At 57.3% G+C, this 15,682-nt stretch overlaps 1 protein-coding gene across 1 annotated transcript; it reads left to right on the forward strand.

The window, feature by feature from the left end:
- Positions 1-6,804: 6,804 nt before the first annotated feature.
- On the forward strand, positions 6,805-12,404 carry VOLCADRAFT_87818 (uncharacterized protein; the record flags this gene model as incomplete). The annotated part of the gene is made up of 7 exons (XM_002947381.1): positions 6,805-6,851; positions 7,060-7,222; positions 7,667-9,079; positions 9,371-9,694; positions 9,847-10,257; positions 10,816-11,676; positions 11,982-12,404. The coding sequence occupies 7 exons, from the start codon at positions 6,805-6,807 to the stop codon at positions 12,402-12,404; spliced, it is 3,642 nt and encodes a 1,213-aa protein (XP_002947427.1).
- Positions 12,405-15,682: the final 3,278 nt, after the last annotated feature.

Below are 15,682 nucleotides of genomic sequence, written 5' to 3' on the forward strand. Positions count from 1 at the left end.
GATATGGGACTCTTGTTTGGTTCCCTACATTTGGGAAGACCAACATTTGAGAAGACCAACATTTGAGAAGAAGAGGGCAACCCACCGACAGGCAGCATGATGCATTAACTGGCAGCTTGTCCCTCCTTTCTTACTCTCTTTCCCCCGGCATTGCTCTTGTCTGCATGTTTGGCAGGTTTCCCCGCTTATGCAGTACTGGCAGCAGCAGGAGGCGGCCGCAGCGGATAACGCAATGGCAGCGACGCGACGTCCACCACAACGCACCATGTCGGGGACGGGAGAGTACTCGCGCCAGCTGGTAGGCCGCGGCGGTCCGACCCATGGGTCGCCTGCGAGTGGCGCCTCCCGCTCATACACCGACCTGACGTCGTTGCCGGGATCACCCATGGACACGGATTATACCATAGCTGTAGACGCGCTTCGGAAAGCCAACATCACCCATCGCCGTGGCCGGGAGCGGCACGCGCCGGCTGCGGGCGATGCAGGCGAGTCGGGCAGTACTCGATCCGGCATGTGTGCCACTGGCGACGACGGCAGCGCGAGTACGGTAGGGGACGCGGCGGAGTTGGGTAGCGGCGTCCTCAGTTGCGATTTGTCTTATGGGCAGCTTCTATGCGTACGAAATGACGATGACGACACCGCCGCCTGCGTTGCGGCGGCGACGACTGTGGACGAGGACCACGAGGTGGATTTAAATGCGCAGGTGCTGCGTGGCGTGGCGGCGCCGGGGAACTCGATTCGAGTTTGACGCTCGGACGCGCTCCTTCTGTGTGCGCCACCACACGCGCCGTCGATTCCTCCTGGTAAGCACCAGGTGCTTATCCCAAGGGAATTGTAACCAGGCTATAGGTAGCGACCTAGGAAGCTGGGAAGCTAGGAAGCATCTATCAGGGGTGCGCCGGATGCGGATTTTCTACTCGGGCGCGGTGACAGCGTATTTGCTGTTGTTACTTTTGAGGTATTAGCCTCATTCATAGTGATTGCTGCTAACGCCGAATGCTGCTGCCACCGCACCCAACTAGTTAACTACTGGCGTCGCACCATTCGCGGCGCGGCCACTCAATTGTGCTGTGGCGGCAGAGAGGTGCTGACTGGCATGTGGGGATGATGGTCGTGTGAGGCTGGGGAAGCACCCGTCTCGGTACGACCTTCACTTGCAGTAATTCAGTTAATACCTAACTACCCCACAACAAGTTGTAGTACATAATCTTGGACCAAGTGGGGCTCAGTGCTCGGACGCTGATACGGTAAGGTAGACGGACTCTCTCGTGCACAGTGTGCGCTGGCGGGGTTGCGCACGGCACTGACGATTAGTGCGGCGGAGGTTGTAATGGTGGCGGTGTGGGCGCCGCCGGCGGGTAGTGCTGGGGATAAACGGGGCGGTGCTGGAAGGGCGTAAGACTCCGGGGCATATCAAGGTGTGGAAGAGTAGGAGGATGGCCATGGAAAGCCAACGATATGCATTTCCAAGGATGAGGGCATCGGAAGGAGGAGGAGGCTAACGATTTTCGGAACTCCGACGCACTGCACACGACTTGTTGCGTATCAGTCCCCCCCTCCTTTGCCCCCTTGATAGCGCCTGAGGGCCTGCGCGCTCGGCGCGCGGCCTAGCCACACCACTGTGCGGACATACATACTAATGCGCGTGTGGTGTTGTGTGCCGGTGTGCGGAATGTAGCGGGGTTGCCTTAGAGCAGGGTTATTGTGTGGGGACGAGGCTCCTTCCGCTTTGCTCTGCGAACACGCCTAACGCGTCCCGAGTTGGACACATGATCGAGGGTGGATGCCTCTTATCATTCCCGTGCTCTTACGATTCAGACCACGCATGGGTCGCCAAGCCTGGTTGAATGCTGCCTCATAGCCAGGCTGTGTGCCATTTGTAGAGACGCCAGGCCAAACTAGGTGAGAGCTGTGCTGTATCGTAAGTGGCAGAGAAAGATCGGAAAAAATCTTTGAAAGGTGCTTTGTCAATGGTGATTTGGGGACTGTCAGACGAAGCAGATCACCATTGTCTCACATCGCAAATGCGAGTTTGGGACTGAACCGATTCAGCACTGTGTCGCGGATACCGAGGGATTAGATTCAATAACTTGCCTTCTAGTGTGTTCATGCTCGCTCGCCATTGTCTTCCTGACACTCCAAGCTAAAAGGAGTGTTCGCACCCCGGGACACGCGGTGTGCGCGTTTGTACGTACGTATGTATGTATGGGTCCCGCCTGGTCAAATATCTGACCTGTGCGAGGTGCTGCATTCCGGAGGCTGCGTGATATTGCGTACCCGGGTTTCTGCTCTTCATCGGGGCGGAACAAAGGCAGCCCCACTTCAACATTTTGCGAGTGTTCGTGTCCTGACAGCTATGTGTGTGTTCCCCATCTGGCAAACCCTTGCTTGTAGCAACGAACAGCTGAACACCTGAAGGGCCTTCTTTTATGTGTATGTGCATATGCTGTCTGTGTGTATATCTGTGTTGGGGGGCCGCGAGGTATTGAAGGTGAGGCTGTATTTTGTTATGTTCGAAGGACAACTCTCGGGACGTCGCCTCTTTGCGCCGTGCGTTTCCAGAATGTACATCACAAAACGCGACAGCTTTATGTGCATTGTTGTGGCTATCCTCCTAAACGCATAATATCCTTTCCTTTTTATGAACGGCGTTCTTGCGCGGTGGGTCGGTCTTTTACCACTCTGCCACAACTCACCAGAACTCCTCTTCGGGGCACGGAGCCAGCTTTTGTGGCTGATGTGCGCGCAAACGCCCATGCGAACCGGCCGTGTCCTCCTGTCAGGATAGGAAGTATATGGCCTGAGGTGTGTTCTACAAAGCTGAGCTGGGCTGCTGCGAGGAGAAAGGTAGTATGGCCGGTGTGTGCGTCTTAACTTGTGAAGGTGTCCACCCACCCACCCACCCACATGGTGTGTGTCCGTGTGTGCCGTTATCCCCTGTCCTCTTGATGAATACGTGTGCATGTATGTGTGTATGTGTGTGTGTGTGGAAAATGGCGAAATGACGACAGCGGTGATGGGACGGAAACTGCTACCGACCGGATAACGGTATGGTTGCCAAATGGGTTCCACGCGGCTGTCCGCTCCACTAGGGTGGTTTTGAGTCCTGATTGGATCCTGGTCAGGAACAGGACACTGTGCGGGAAGTATTCCTTTGCGAGACACGTCGTATTGAAGAGACATACACATCTGGCTGCGGCCTGAGCGGCAGCAGTAATGGAGCTAGCGGCGGATGGAGGGTCGCGGTCTCCGGGGTTGCAGCACAGCACAGCACAGCGCGCAACCCGTCAGGAAGCAGGCCCCTGTCGGTGGACCCGATATGCAAGGTCCGTAGGTTGTACGAGTAATTGTTTGCGACCTTTTTTGACTGTTTGTCGTCACCTTTGAAGTCGTCATCGAAACCGGTGCGGTCTTTTTCTGCACCATCAGTCGCGGATGGATTTTTGATGCGATGCGTCCCCCGGCAGGCGGGGGACTCACTTTGTGACAGTTCGACAGGGAGATTTCTTACGGGCAGAGAAGAGACGAGAGTTAGTAAGGAGTTTTTTTCGTGCTGTTGCGACCGTTACTGTTGCGGGGCCCCTCGAAAACCCATGATCTGACCCAGATGATACCACACATGGTAGATGTTTCGTTTTTTATCTCGCATTTTAGATGAATTCAAGTATATGGATACCATATAGAACTAAGCTCCGTGGGGGACCCACCGTGTGTAATGAGAAGTATGTAACATCTTGCGAATCTCACACCTTCCGGGGGATGAAGGTCCGAGGACTCACAAGACTCAGGTCCGCTGTGGCTTTGCAATCCTAATGCACGAGTGGCGCAGGCCAATAGTCACAGCTGCCATGTCTCCATTTCGAAGGACGGTCAGTCCCCGCCGTTTTCATCTCCATGGACATTATGGATGCTCATATGGGAGGCGTTTATTCTCTTATATACAATTCCACAGAATCCTCGGTAAGCTTTATATGTTGGGTGTCCATATATATGGGTAAGACGTCGCGCTTAAGCCGTAAATTATGTTTTGGTCCGGTCAGACGGACAGACGGTCAGACGGACAGACGGACAGACGGACAGACGGTCAGACGGACAGATGGTCAGACGGACAGACGAAGGTTAGACGAAGGACGGACGCACAGACGAAGGACGCACAGACGAAGGACGGAAGGACGAACGGTCGGACAGGGGCAATCCTAGGGGCAAAGTGCTCTGCGTGCTCAACCCCTCAGGGAAGGGCAAGGGGACAGGCCATGCGGGTGGTGGAACGGAGCCGCCGAAACACCAACTGGCAAAGGCACATTGCCCCACATGCCGCTCAAGACCGGTCAAGGCGCACACGAAACTCGAGGACGGACACGGACAGTCAAGAAGACGCCGAGAGAGCAGCATCATAACAACACCGAGCAGCAGGAAGGGTGGCGGGGAAAGAAACCTTTTGAACGAGCACGGCACCGCAAGACTGCTTGCATGCAAAGTATTACACGGCATGTGGTGTTTCAAGGCCAAACGTTTGCCTCCATGCGGCCATCAGGAACCCCAGGAGACTGCAGAAGGGATGCCAGGCCAGTGGCCACGGGCGAAGCTATAACCTCCTATCCCACACAATCATATGGGGGCTTCACCAAATTGGGGCTGCCGACGAGGGGTCTGGCCAGCAAGATTCTTTATTTGAAGGAGGGAAGAGCTGGCTTAACCAAGACAGCAATTCAAATCTTAGCCTAAGTCAGAGTCTTAGTCTAAGTCTGAGTCTAAGTCTGAGTGCTAAGCCTGAGTCTAAGTCTAGGTCTAAAAGTCTAAGACGCCTAAGGTTACTCGGCAAAGTTGCGAATGGAGTTCCCATCGTTAACGGTACCTTTCCGAGCTAGGTCTTGTAGTGTATCCAGTTAGCGTAGCCCGCAAGCCACCAAGGGAGCCGGAACGGAGGTCGTGTTGCCGGAGGTTGACCCACCACATACAGCGAGCCTGCGGCCTGTGACTACTAGTTGGCAGGACCCACACCGCCGTCAGTTGTACGGTGTAATCAACTCTCAATATATCTACAGTCCATGGCCCCCCCCCGGCTTTCACAGACCCCCCCGCACTCGTACGGCACTTGTAACTTGTAACTAGAGGGAAACTCCTGCGGGGTCTGCGAGCTATATCAACGGCATAACTGTTAACCCTATAGTGGAAATTCATGGCGTGACTTTGCTGAGCGATTACGTCATCGACCAGGTCCCGCTGTCCCCCATTACAAGGAATCACCCTTGGGCACCTCATCGGAATACCGGAGCGCGTCCTCCCACATCTGGTAGGGAGCAGACCCTGGAGTGCAGTTATGCTAGGTGGCAAAGGGCCGAGAACACAATCCATGTTTGTGGTAAGGCAGCGATTCACAGGGGCACAGTCCTGGCATCCCCGTTTAAAAAAGTAACACTCCCACTCTGAGTCTGCACACGCGAATCCACCGTAGGGCCGTACATATCTTGATAATGTTGCAAGGCGCTTGTGTGGGTGCTTTCCAAATGACAGATGTCAGGCGGTTGGCATGCTTGGAGTCCGTGGCGCGGCAATCGTGTTATGGGCTTGGGTTTCCGCCCGATTCGCCTTGGCTTCGTCTGGGGACCGAAGGGCTCGCGATTAGCTGCTGCGGGTTATTGGGTGCTGGCTGCGGTGAAGTTTGGGTAGTGTGCGTCTACAGATTTTCACATTTTAGCCTTTTCGCATCGCGTGATGCCGCATTTGAAGTTTTTCGCATTCGAAAATTTCCGTCGTTGTACGTATCCCTGCGTACCGCTTCTTAGGACTGCATGAACCTGAAGGGGATTCTCCGCTTCTTTAAATTGTTAGATGCTCAGTTTGATCTGTCAAGAGAGTAAAACATTTTAGAAGTTGCACCAAGGCAAGAGGGAGAGGCAGCTGAATGGAGAAAGGATACAGTACGAGTACAAGCCGTAGCATGGAAATCCCGATTGCGGCGGTGTGATTCCGGCTGCTAATGATTGCATAAACCTAGATTTTTAACTATGCAAAGCTGGACAAGTCCATGGAGCATAATAGCAGCGAGTCTGTCACTATTTTATTTAGGCAGCAAACGAGTCTGCGGTAGGAGGCCTATAAGGACAATATACGAGAGCCTGTGCACTGCAAAATTTGTGTGTTAGTCTCTGTAGAGCTTGCAATGGACTGCGCCCGAAAGCCCCTGCAGCCCAACACCTTAACTCACATACATGTAATAACTGGAAATGTTAGTTTGACTGCTAATAGACTACTTAGCAAACAATGATATCCTTTGCAAAGCCTGGAATATGACATTCCGTACCGGTACTTGCATCCCCGTTACACGACCTTAACGCCACCCGAAAGGTAGAAATACAACTCAGGAACATTTATCTATGTAATCTGTCATCCATGATAAAACTGAAGTCATCCCCATCAGCCGTAAGAGACTAAGAACTTAGCCAATGGTCGAGCAAGTACGGAAGGGCTGTCCTCTGAAACTCTGTGCCATTCCCTGCTCAACCTAAGGCTCGCAGTTATGTTCTAGCGTACCATCCTATTTTTTAATTATAGATATAAAGGGAACGTTCTCTACTTTGCCAGAAATCGCCAAAGTCTGGGCAGCCCAATACACCTTTATCCACCTAGCTTGGCTTGGAGGCCGCTGTCTAAAATGCGTGAAGTAAAGAGGCGGAAGATGGGCTACTGGGAGCCGGTGCGCTTGCAACATGGCCGATGACGTGCCTTCACCTCGCACACCCCACCTGCTAGGCGCAAGTCCCAACGAGCTACTTAACGAGAGTTTCTGATTTGTGCAGTTTAATGTATGGTGGCGGGAGTATGTGGCGCAACATGACAAGCGCCCGAAGGTGCACGAGATGAAGAAGTAAGCCGCTTCCTGCTTAATTCCTAGAGTGCTTCCTTTCTATTCTTTCAGTGATAAACTTCGAAATGCTGTTAGTATGAGCTTGCGGCATGTGTGGCGGGCACTGCATAGCCTTTCCTATGACCTGTATGGGCCCGCAAGCCTAACAGAGACTAAGGCGGACCACCGTGAATAACAATTTTGTGGTTCAGGTGGTATGAAACGAACGCAGAGCGCGTCTGGGGTGGGTCCGGCCCCACTTGGGATGAGACCAAGAAGCACTCGAAAGGCATGCGAAGGATTGAAGACATCTCCGACTACTTCCGTCAGTATCGCAAAGGCCGTCGGAAGAAAGCCGCTGGCTGCTCCATTGACGTAAGTATCTGTTGATGTCCGGCCTGCCATCGCAGTTCACCTGAAGTGTGCCTTTCATTAGTTGTCTTCATTCGTTCTTCTTGTTATCCAAAACCTCTCTTTAGCTCTCTTTATTGAAGCACCTCCTCTCAATCTCTCAATCCTTGACCCTGTTGTGGCCGTCTATAAACTTCGCCCGTTCAGAGTGAAACAAGCGACAGCGACGCGGATGAGCTCGCCGAGGGGGCTTCCACTCCAGATTCTGAGTCTCGACAACGCAACAAAGCCAAAGTCACCCGCAAATCTCCTGCAGTGGGAGGCGCTGGTGCAGCTGGCCGGGGCCGCGGCCGTGGACGTCCTAAACAGGAAGGCATCCCGGGCATCGGAGCCCCCGGCCCCAGCGCAATCCAAGACCCGCCTAGTAGATCCGCCAGCTCTGCCCCCTTCCCGCAACCCTTCCCGCAGCGACCCCTCGCGAGCACAGCGGCAGCGCCGCCGCTACAGCAAGTCTGCGATGCTGCTGGACCTGTTGGCGCTTGCTCAACCGTAAGTGGCGATGACGAGGCCTACCTTCACAAGCGACAACTAGAGCAGCTACTGCTCCAACGTCGTCCCCAGCAACAGCAGCAGCAGCAACAGGATCAGCATCCGTACTCACAGCTCCTGAATGATCGCCGTACGGATCAGCTCGTACAGATCCCGCCGCCGCCGGCAGGGGGTGTCGCTGGCAGCTGTACGGCAGGGCAGCCGCTGCCGCAATTTCCGGCAGCGCCAGTACAGGCGAACCGTGCCTCCAGCGCGTCCATCCCATCGGGTGTACTGCAGCTCCGTACGGCAAGTACGTCGCATGTGCCTGGCGTACATCAATTCCGTACGTCGAGCGCGACGATGTTGCCTTCGGAGCCTGCAGCACCTCCCTCCGTGCCGCTGCAGCCGCCGTCGCACCAAAATCACCACCACCTGCATGAACCTCAGTTTCGGCTGCCCTCCGTGGCGCAGCAGCAGGGCTACCAGCAGCTGCAGCACCGAGCCCAGGAGTACACACACAGCCACTTGCAACCCAGCCAGGGCGAGCCGCACTATCAGCACCACCGCCATCCCCATTCCGAGCACCACCTGCACCATCCACACTGTTACAATGGCCCCCTACAGCCTCCGCCGCAACAGCCGCCGTCGCAGCAGCACCAGCAGCAGCCTCAAGAGCTGTTCACGGACGCTACGTCGCCTCCGACGGATCCTAGCCAGGCGCCGCATTACCCGAAGATTCTCGGAGTGCCTGTCCCGGGCCTGTCCTTCTTCGGAGGCTGGAAATCGCGATCTGCGACCTTGCCCTCGAACCAGGGAACAGCAGCAGCGGCGGCGGCGCAGCCGCCGCCGCCGCACGGTCAACATCACCAACCGTACACAGCAGGCCACCCAGCGGCGGCAGCGCAGCCTGCGGCGCCGCCGCCGCACTTGCAGCGCTCATTAGCCATGCCACGGTCCTGGTCGCAGCAGCAGCAGCAGCAGCAGCCGGCGGTGCAGCCGCGCAGGATGGGAGCCCCGTGGGGTATGATGAGGATGCTGTCCATGCCTCGAGGGCTGCCACCGCAGCCGCCGCCGCATCAGGCGACTGCGGCACAGTTGTCGTCGTCGCAGGCTCCATTCGGTCTCCTTGGTGCAGGTCCGGCCGTTTACAACAACGCTCCTCCGCCGCATATGCGGGGCTCGGCGTCGCCGCCGCAATCGTCGCCATATTCGCCGCAGCATGCTGAGCCGTACATAGACCCGTCGGCGGCGGCGGCGGCGGTGCCACAGGAGACTTACATGTCGACGTCGCCGCCGTCGTACTCGACGCCGACGCAGCCGTACACGAACACGTCACCTCCGCAGTGCCACGTAATGGAACAGCAGTCCATGTCGCCGCCGGATGCGGCCATGGCGATAGCACAGCCGTCGGCGCAGCAGATGCCAAACGGGCCGTATATAAACGGCCCGCCGCCGCTGCCTCAGCAGCAGCAGCTGCCGCCATCATCGGATCCGTACATGGCAGTGGCGGGTCCCCCGCCACCGTCAATGCCACCGCCACCTCCACTGCCTATGCTGCCGCCGCCGCCGCCGGTGCTGCCGCCGCAGCCGCGTTTCCCGGAGCGCCTCGACGAGCGTCCGCAATCACAGGCCCCGTCACAGGTGTCGCCGTCGCCGCCGTCGACCGCTCACGTTCCAGCTGTCCATCAGCCGCAGCAGGCCCTGCCGCCGGGACCTCCGCCGGAGCCCTTCCGTACACGCGAGCGCGTCATCTCTCTGACTCGCCACTACGAGCTTCCAGACCTACCCACGGAACCGGAGGGCCTCCAGAACCAGTTCGCCGCATGCCGCATGGCGGATGCAGGACAGCTGGGCGGCGGCGGCGGCGGCGGCGGCGTCAATCCGGATTTGGGAACCATTTTGGAGAGCGGCGATGTGGGGGTTCGTGAGGGCGTCGGCGGCGTCAGCCCTACGGGCGAAATACAGGTAAGGCAGGTGGAGTCGGAGTACCCCAAGGCAGATGTAGTCAAGTTCGTCGGGGCACGTGACGGGGGAAAGGTGGCCAGGTCGCGTAAGGGGGTGCTCTCCCTGTCTTTACCCTGTACCACCACCACATGCACACATGCATACGCCTGCAGGGCTCAGGCGTGGCCGGTGGTGGTAGCGGCAGTGGCAGCGGCAGCGGCAGCGGCTCCCTCATCGGCCGCCTCTTCAGCCGCGGCTCCACCATGCAGCGGCTCCGAGAGCTCTTCTGGTCGTGGGCCAACCCGGATGCGGACGCGCCGCCGGGCCCCGACGCGCCGCCGACAACGATGATGACCAGCAGTGGCGGCGCCGCCCCTGGCAGCGGCAGCGGCGACGCGGCGGGGTCGGCGGGCGGTGGCGGTGGCGGTGGCGGTGCGGTGCCACACACAACGGCCTTGCCCGCCCCCGGCGGTGGTTTCTGGGGCCGCCTGAATTCCAATCCGAGGTCTCCAAGACTGGGTGCGGCCGACATGGGGTCGCCGGACAACGGACCGAACCCCTTCCGGCAGCAGCTGCAACGACTGGTAAGCTTCACGCTCCGAGTTGTGCTTTCCACTGACTCTAGGATTACTGGGGAGTATTGGGGAGTATTGGGGAGTATTGGGGAGTATTGGGGAGTATTGGGGAGTATTGGGGAATATTGGGGATTTGAGCCGCGAAACGACTGGGGAGGGCTCTGTGCCACCCTCAGTGTCCCTGTGCCCCGTCCTCACGCATGAAATGGCGACCTCCCTTACCTAGCCGGGTTTGAAGTCTGTGCGTTTCATAAAGTGCGGCTTTTTGGAGCGGATCTATCTCTAGTAGCACACGCGCCCGTCAGCAGCAATCAGATTCACCGAGTCCGTACACGTCGGCTGGTCTGTGTTGGCTGTGGAGCGCTGTGGGATCACTGGTGGCACACAGGGCACCGGGTAGAGTAGACCCCACCCCCCCGCGCATCTCCCCTACCCGAGAGAGCCTGGTGGTCCACGAGGAGGGAGCCTTGGGCTTGAAGGCCTGACAGCGCTCTGTGGCTGTGAAACTTTCCGCGGCCCCACAGCTAGTTTCGTTTCCTTTGTTTGTTTGTTTGTTTATATTTGCAGGGAAGCATGTCGAGTTCGTGGCTGCTAGGGAAGCGCAGTCGGGAGGAGGGCTCGCCCGTCACCCAGACCTCCACACCCACCAGCAAGAAGCTACAGCGCGGCGTCAGCGGCGTCTTCCGGCCCTTCGTGGAGATGATGTCCTTCGGCCGGCGCTCCTCCAACCTCGGCGCCAACAACAGTATTGCCGCGGCAGCAGCGGCGGCGGTGGCGGAGGTGGAGGCGGCGGAGCGGGCGGCGGAAGAGAGGGCGGCAGCGGCGGGGGTGATGTTGCCGCAGCCTGCGGCGGCGGCGGAAGCTATGGTGATTGACAGCGGCGGCCCTGAGGAGCAGCTCGGTGGCGGCGGCGGCGGCGACGGAGGAGCCGCCGGGGCCCCTGCCGTCGCGGCCGTGTTGGCCGGCGAGCTCGTACAGGCTATGTCGTGCAACACTGACGCCGATGCCGACCGCCTGCTGCTGGAAACGTTAGACAGCCAAGTTCTCGCGACGCTGGAGGAGGAGGCGCGGGCTGCACGAGAGCAGCATCCGCGGTCGCTGTCGGCGGCGGCAGCGGCGGCGGCAGCTCCGCCTCCGCTGGCACCTATGGCGCCGCTGGATGCGGCTAACGGCTCTGCTTACATGAGTGGCTGTGTGCTGGACTGCGGTCCAGCCGCTACTGCTGCCGCTACTGCTGCTCCGCTGGTGGGTCCTATGAGCAACCTTAGCTCGATGGCTCAGCCGCAGCCACCACTGGCGCCGATGGCGGCAGCGGCACCGCCGCCGCTGCAGGCACCGTCGGCAATGGACGCAACCATCGCCGCGACGGCGGCGGCGCCGTCGCCGCCGCCGCCACACGCAGGTCTTCCGCCACCGTCGGGCGCACAGGTGGGGCCCGACCGCGGGCAGGTGTTGAAACATCTCGCTTTTTGCATAACCACGGTTGCAAAACGCGCGTCCTGCAGCCTTGGGTGAGGGAGAAGAGAGCCATTGCCGCGCCCGCATCAGCCCGCCATTGAAACGTCACATCACATTGGAGCAAAGCCGCCCTCCCCGCGTGATCCCCGCGTGATATTCCCCTCGTCCTGGCGAGTAACTTACACGCCCACCGCTGCCTCATTGCTTCATTCAGTCACTCCACACCACATGCTGTATCACGGGCCCCTCCGGCACCTGTACCGCTAACCTTACAGGTCTCTGGCGGCGGCTCCGGCGCTGCCGGCCCCATGCCGTACCATAGCTTACCGCAAGTTGGACTGCCGCCGCCGTCAAGCTCGTCCAATAATGCCGTACGCGGCCCGGTCATTACTACCGGTGCGCCAGTCTCCGGGAGCATGCGCGGCGCCGCGGCCGGTGCCGCCGTTCCCACGCGACCACAGCAGCAGCAGCAGTACGGCGGCTACGGCCATGCCCAGCCGCAAGTCCAGCAACAGCAACAGGATTTGCTGCACGGGGGTTGCAACGGCAGCGGCGGGTTGCAAATGCAGCACCCGCACCAGCTGGCTGCCCGCCTGGAGCAACCGCAGCATGAGGACGGTGCCGGCGGCGGGATGTTGTTGAGGTTCAGCAACTCCCTGACAGAGTATTGGAAGCAGGTCTGGGGCTCGGCCAGGTGATCGAGGGGCAAATGTGAATGTACTTTCGCCTGCCCCGAGGGTGAAAGAAGGGGAAAGGAGATGTCGTACAAACGTACGGAAGTACGATGAGTCCGTGTTGGGGTTTTATGGTTGGTTCAGGTGTGGTCTAGGAGGTGTTTAGGAATTGCGTCCTCTTTGCGGATCAATTGCGTTTTTCTAAACCCTGTGTGTGTCTCATTCTGGAAGCCTGATGATGATGATGATGATGATGGTGGTGGTGGTGGTTATGGTAATGTCGCTTCCACGCAGCCCTGGGGGTTGGGGGAGGAGGAGGGATCGCCGCGGGGGGGGCCCTTATGAAGGCGGCCCTTGGTGGATGATGAAGAGAGTCAGCCCCTGGGACTACTCATCAAGACGGTTGGGTGCCGTACACTGCGGTCCGGGGTTCACCCTCTTATTATGCCAGGTATGGTGTGAAGGACACTCATCCAAATGAGCTCTTTTCTCTCAGTTTAAATATGTTGCCTAAAGAAAGGACGAGGAAAAAAGGCAAACTTTTGAGACCTATGACCGCTGCCAAAAGCGGCTTTGATGTAATCTGACGGCAAACAGCGATTTCCACTTCTTTGGCTGTGACGTGGAGCGTGGGGGGTTCCCGCAGTGCAGGGGTAGGGTTATTATTGCCGTATTGCCTAAATAAGACACCAGTATGTTTGGTGCGGCATCTGGAGGGCGGCGTAGAGTCGACTACCTGCTGGGGTCCTCAGGTGTCGTGGATTGGGTTGGGTTGGAATTGTTTGTCTACCCAGGTGGTGATGGTAGTGGCGGTGTTTGGGAAGTTATTGCGGTCTGCTAAAAGTTATGGGGGCCATCGGGGGCTCCGAAACCAGATCTCTCCCTCTTTAAGCCCTAATAATATGCCGCGGCTGCCGGCGCTGGCGCCAGTCCCTGGGTTAGTACGGCAGAGTCAGAAACGGCGGCGACACGGGCGATATGTGCATCGGAAATAGCAGCGGTGGTAGGGTGGTGGTGGCGGTGCCGACGGCTCAGGCCTGTTGGCTGATTGGCGAGTGAAAAGTCGCTTTGAACGGCGCTGTTGGTGCCGCCTCTGCCCCCTCTCCCTTTTCTCTAATATTAAATTTCTGGTGCAAACTGCTGTAATGCTGTACGCCGCCCTATCATACTACTTGTGAGCCGCATGTTCCTTGCAGACGTATTTTGCAAAAAGTGCCGTAACGTTCACCTTGTGCCATTCGTACCACACCGTAGTCACACCGTACATGTGCTTGTTCGTCATTATCATGGTAATCGGCATTGGTATTATTATTGGTACAGGTTTCTCCACCAGGCAGTTCCTTCCAATTTTGCCGTATCAATATCTTAATACGCAATAGTCTGTTGCAGTTTCCGGGCGAGGTGAGGTGTTGACATTCTTGGTGTTGCACAAAAAGCAGTGCCTGTATGTACGTATGTACGTATGTACGTATGTATGTATGTATGTATGTACGTATGTATGTATGTATGTACGTATGTATGTATGTATGTATGTATGTATGTATGTATGTATGTATGTGTGTATGTATGTATGTATGGTGGCTAAGGAGGAATGGAGTCCCGGTATGCGTGTTTTTATTCTTTTACGCAACGCACGTCTATGCCAGCCCTTATGGTACGGGCCACCTTAGGGGCCACTATTGGGGGGGGGAGATGGTGAGACTTGAGAGCCCAACACAACGAGGTTTGGCGAACCCGGTTGGCGAACGCGTCCCTCAGAAGCCCCGAGGGATGAGTCGATATGCGTGCGGGTTTGCCGGCCCCCGGTTTGTTTATTGGTTGTGGTGGGTCCGCTGTTATATGTGTGCATCCTCAATGTACCTCCTTCGTGGGGCACATGCGCATTCTTGTCAGTGCCGAAACTGACATTGTCGTGAGGCCCCTGAGGTGGGTCTGGGGGGGGGGATACTAACGAGCACGACACATGCTCGGCTCGGCTCGGGCCACAACCCTTGGAAAAGGGGAGATTCATGGGTTGTTTCATTTAGAGAAAAAGGGAGCGGGAGCCGGGATTCGATCGGGGGTTTGCCATTTCCAGTAGATAGATAAGGTTCGGGAGGTTTGGTATGGTGCTGGGGATGCTTGCAGCGTGAGAGGCTACACCAGGAGCTGTATTTAGGCTTTCATAACATGAGGTACTCACCCATAACAAGCAGGTCCTATCGGCCCGGGTGGCTAACTTGTTAGGGCGGGGCGGGTTCTCTGGTGTCCGGCGGCATGGCGGCCCGTTGGGTGGTCCCCTGGACGGCTGCCTGTGGCGGTCCCCTGGAGCCGTTGGCCAGTAACGGCCACACAACGCAGCTGCTCCTCCACGCCACCTACTACCATTATGAGTGAGTACCTTCTGTTAGATAGTAGTTTACTTTTCATCGGTAGTGGCGGGGGCTGGTAGTACGGAGGCGGCTGCGTGGGGGATTCCGGTTGGGGTGGGGCAGGGTTTCAATATCTAGATCTCATTCCCCCCGCCTGCTGTGCCGTTACTTCACTTTCCTGTCCTGTGCGCGCTCGCGCGGTGCGCAGTATCCGAACCAGGGCAATACAGGTTCGGATCCGAATCAGGGTCCATACATGCACCCGGTGTGCATTCGCTGTATCAGTTTCTTCCTCCCCAAAAAAGATTTTCTGGGTGTTACAGATGTATGGGTGAGACAGCTGCATTGATTGGTCTCTAGGTTAATGAGTGTGTTGTCAGCTGTGGGCTTGTCAGCTGGCAGAGAGAGAATGAGAGAGGTCGCCAAGGCGCAGGTTTGCTATCATAATAGTTATGATGCTGCTGAATATATAATGTTGCGCTGTGCTGGGGTGGGTCGGTCGGTCAGCCGTGTCGTGCTCCTCTGTGCTGTGCTCCATGTGCGTTCATGGTCCCGATTGCTCTGGAAAAAGGAAAAGGTTGTTAAAGAAATTGCTGACAAGGCCCTCCGCCACGGCACCGTGCGTTATGCGGATGTCGAGGCAACGGCAACTAGGAATCCTTGTTGGCGCATTTCGGGTGCAGCCATATTAGCGAATTACTGCCAAAGGTTTCAGAAACGTCTTTACTTTATGCAACGGCATGTGTAGAGCTTCTGTTGTGGCTTTCGTGAACTGCTTTTGATAATAAACACATCTTCGATGTGCGCGCTGCCGTTACTGTCCCTCCTTCTTGACGACGACCTTCGGTGTTTGTTAAGATGGTCGCATGTGAACTATAGCTACATACAGACATACAGAGGTACTGCTGGCGCTGAGCGGTGAACGTGATGGCGTGTGGTGATGTCGGGTTG

This window comes from Volvox carteri (genome assembly GCF_000143455.1).
Source record: "Volvox carteri f. nagariensis unplaced genomic scaffold VOLCAscaffold_6, whole genome shotgun sequence".
NCBI lineage: Eukaryota > Viridiplantae > Chlorophyta > Chlorophyceae > Chlamydomonadales > Volvocaceae > Volvox > Volvox carteri.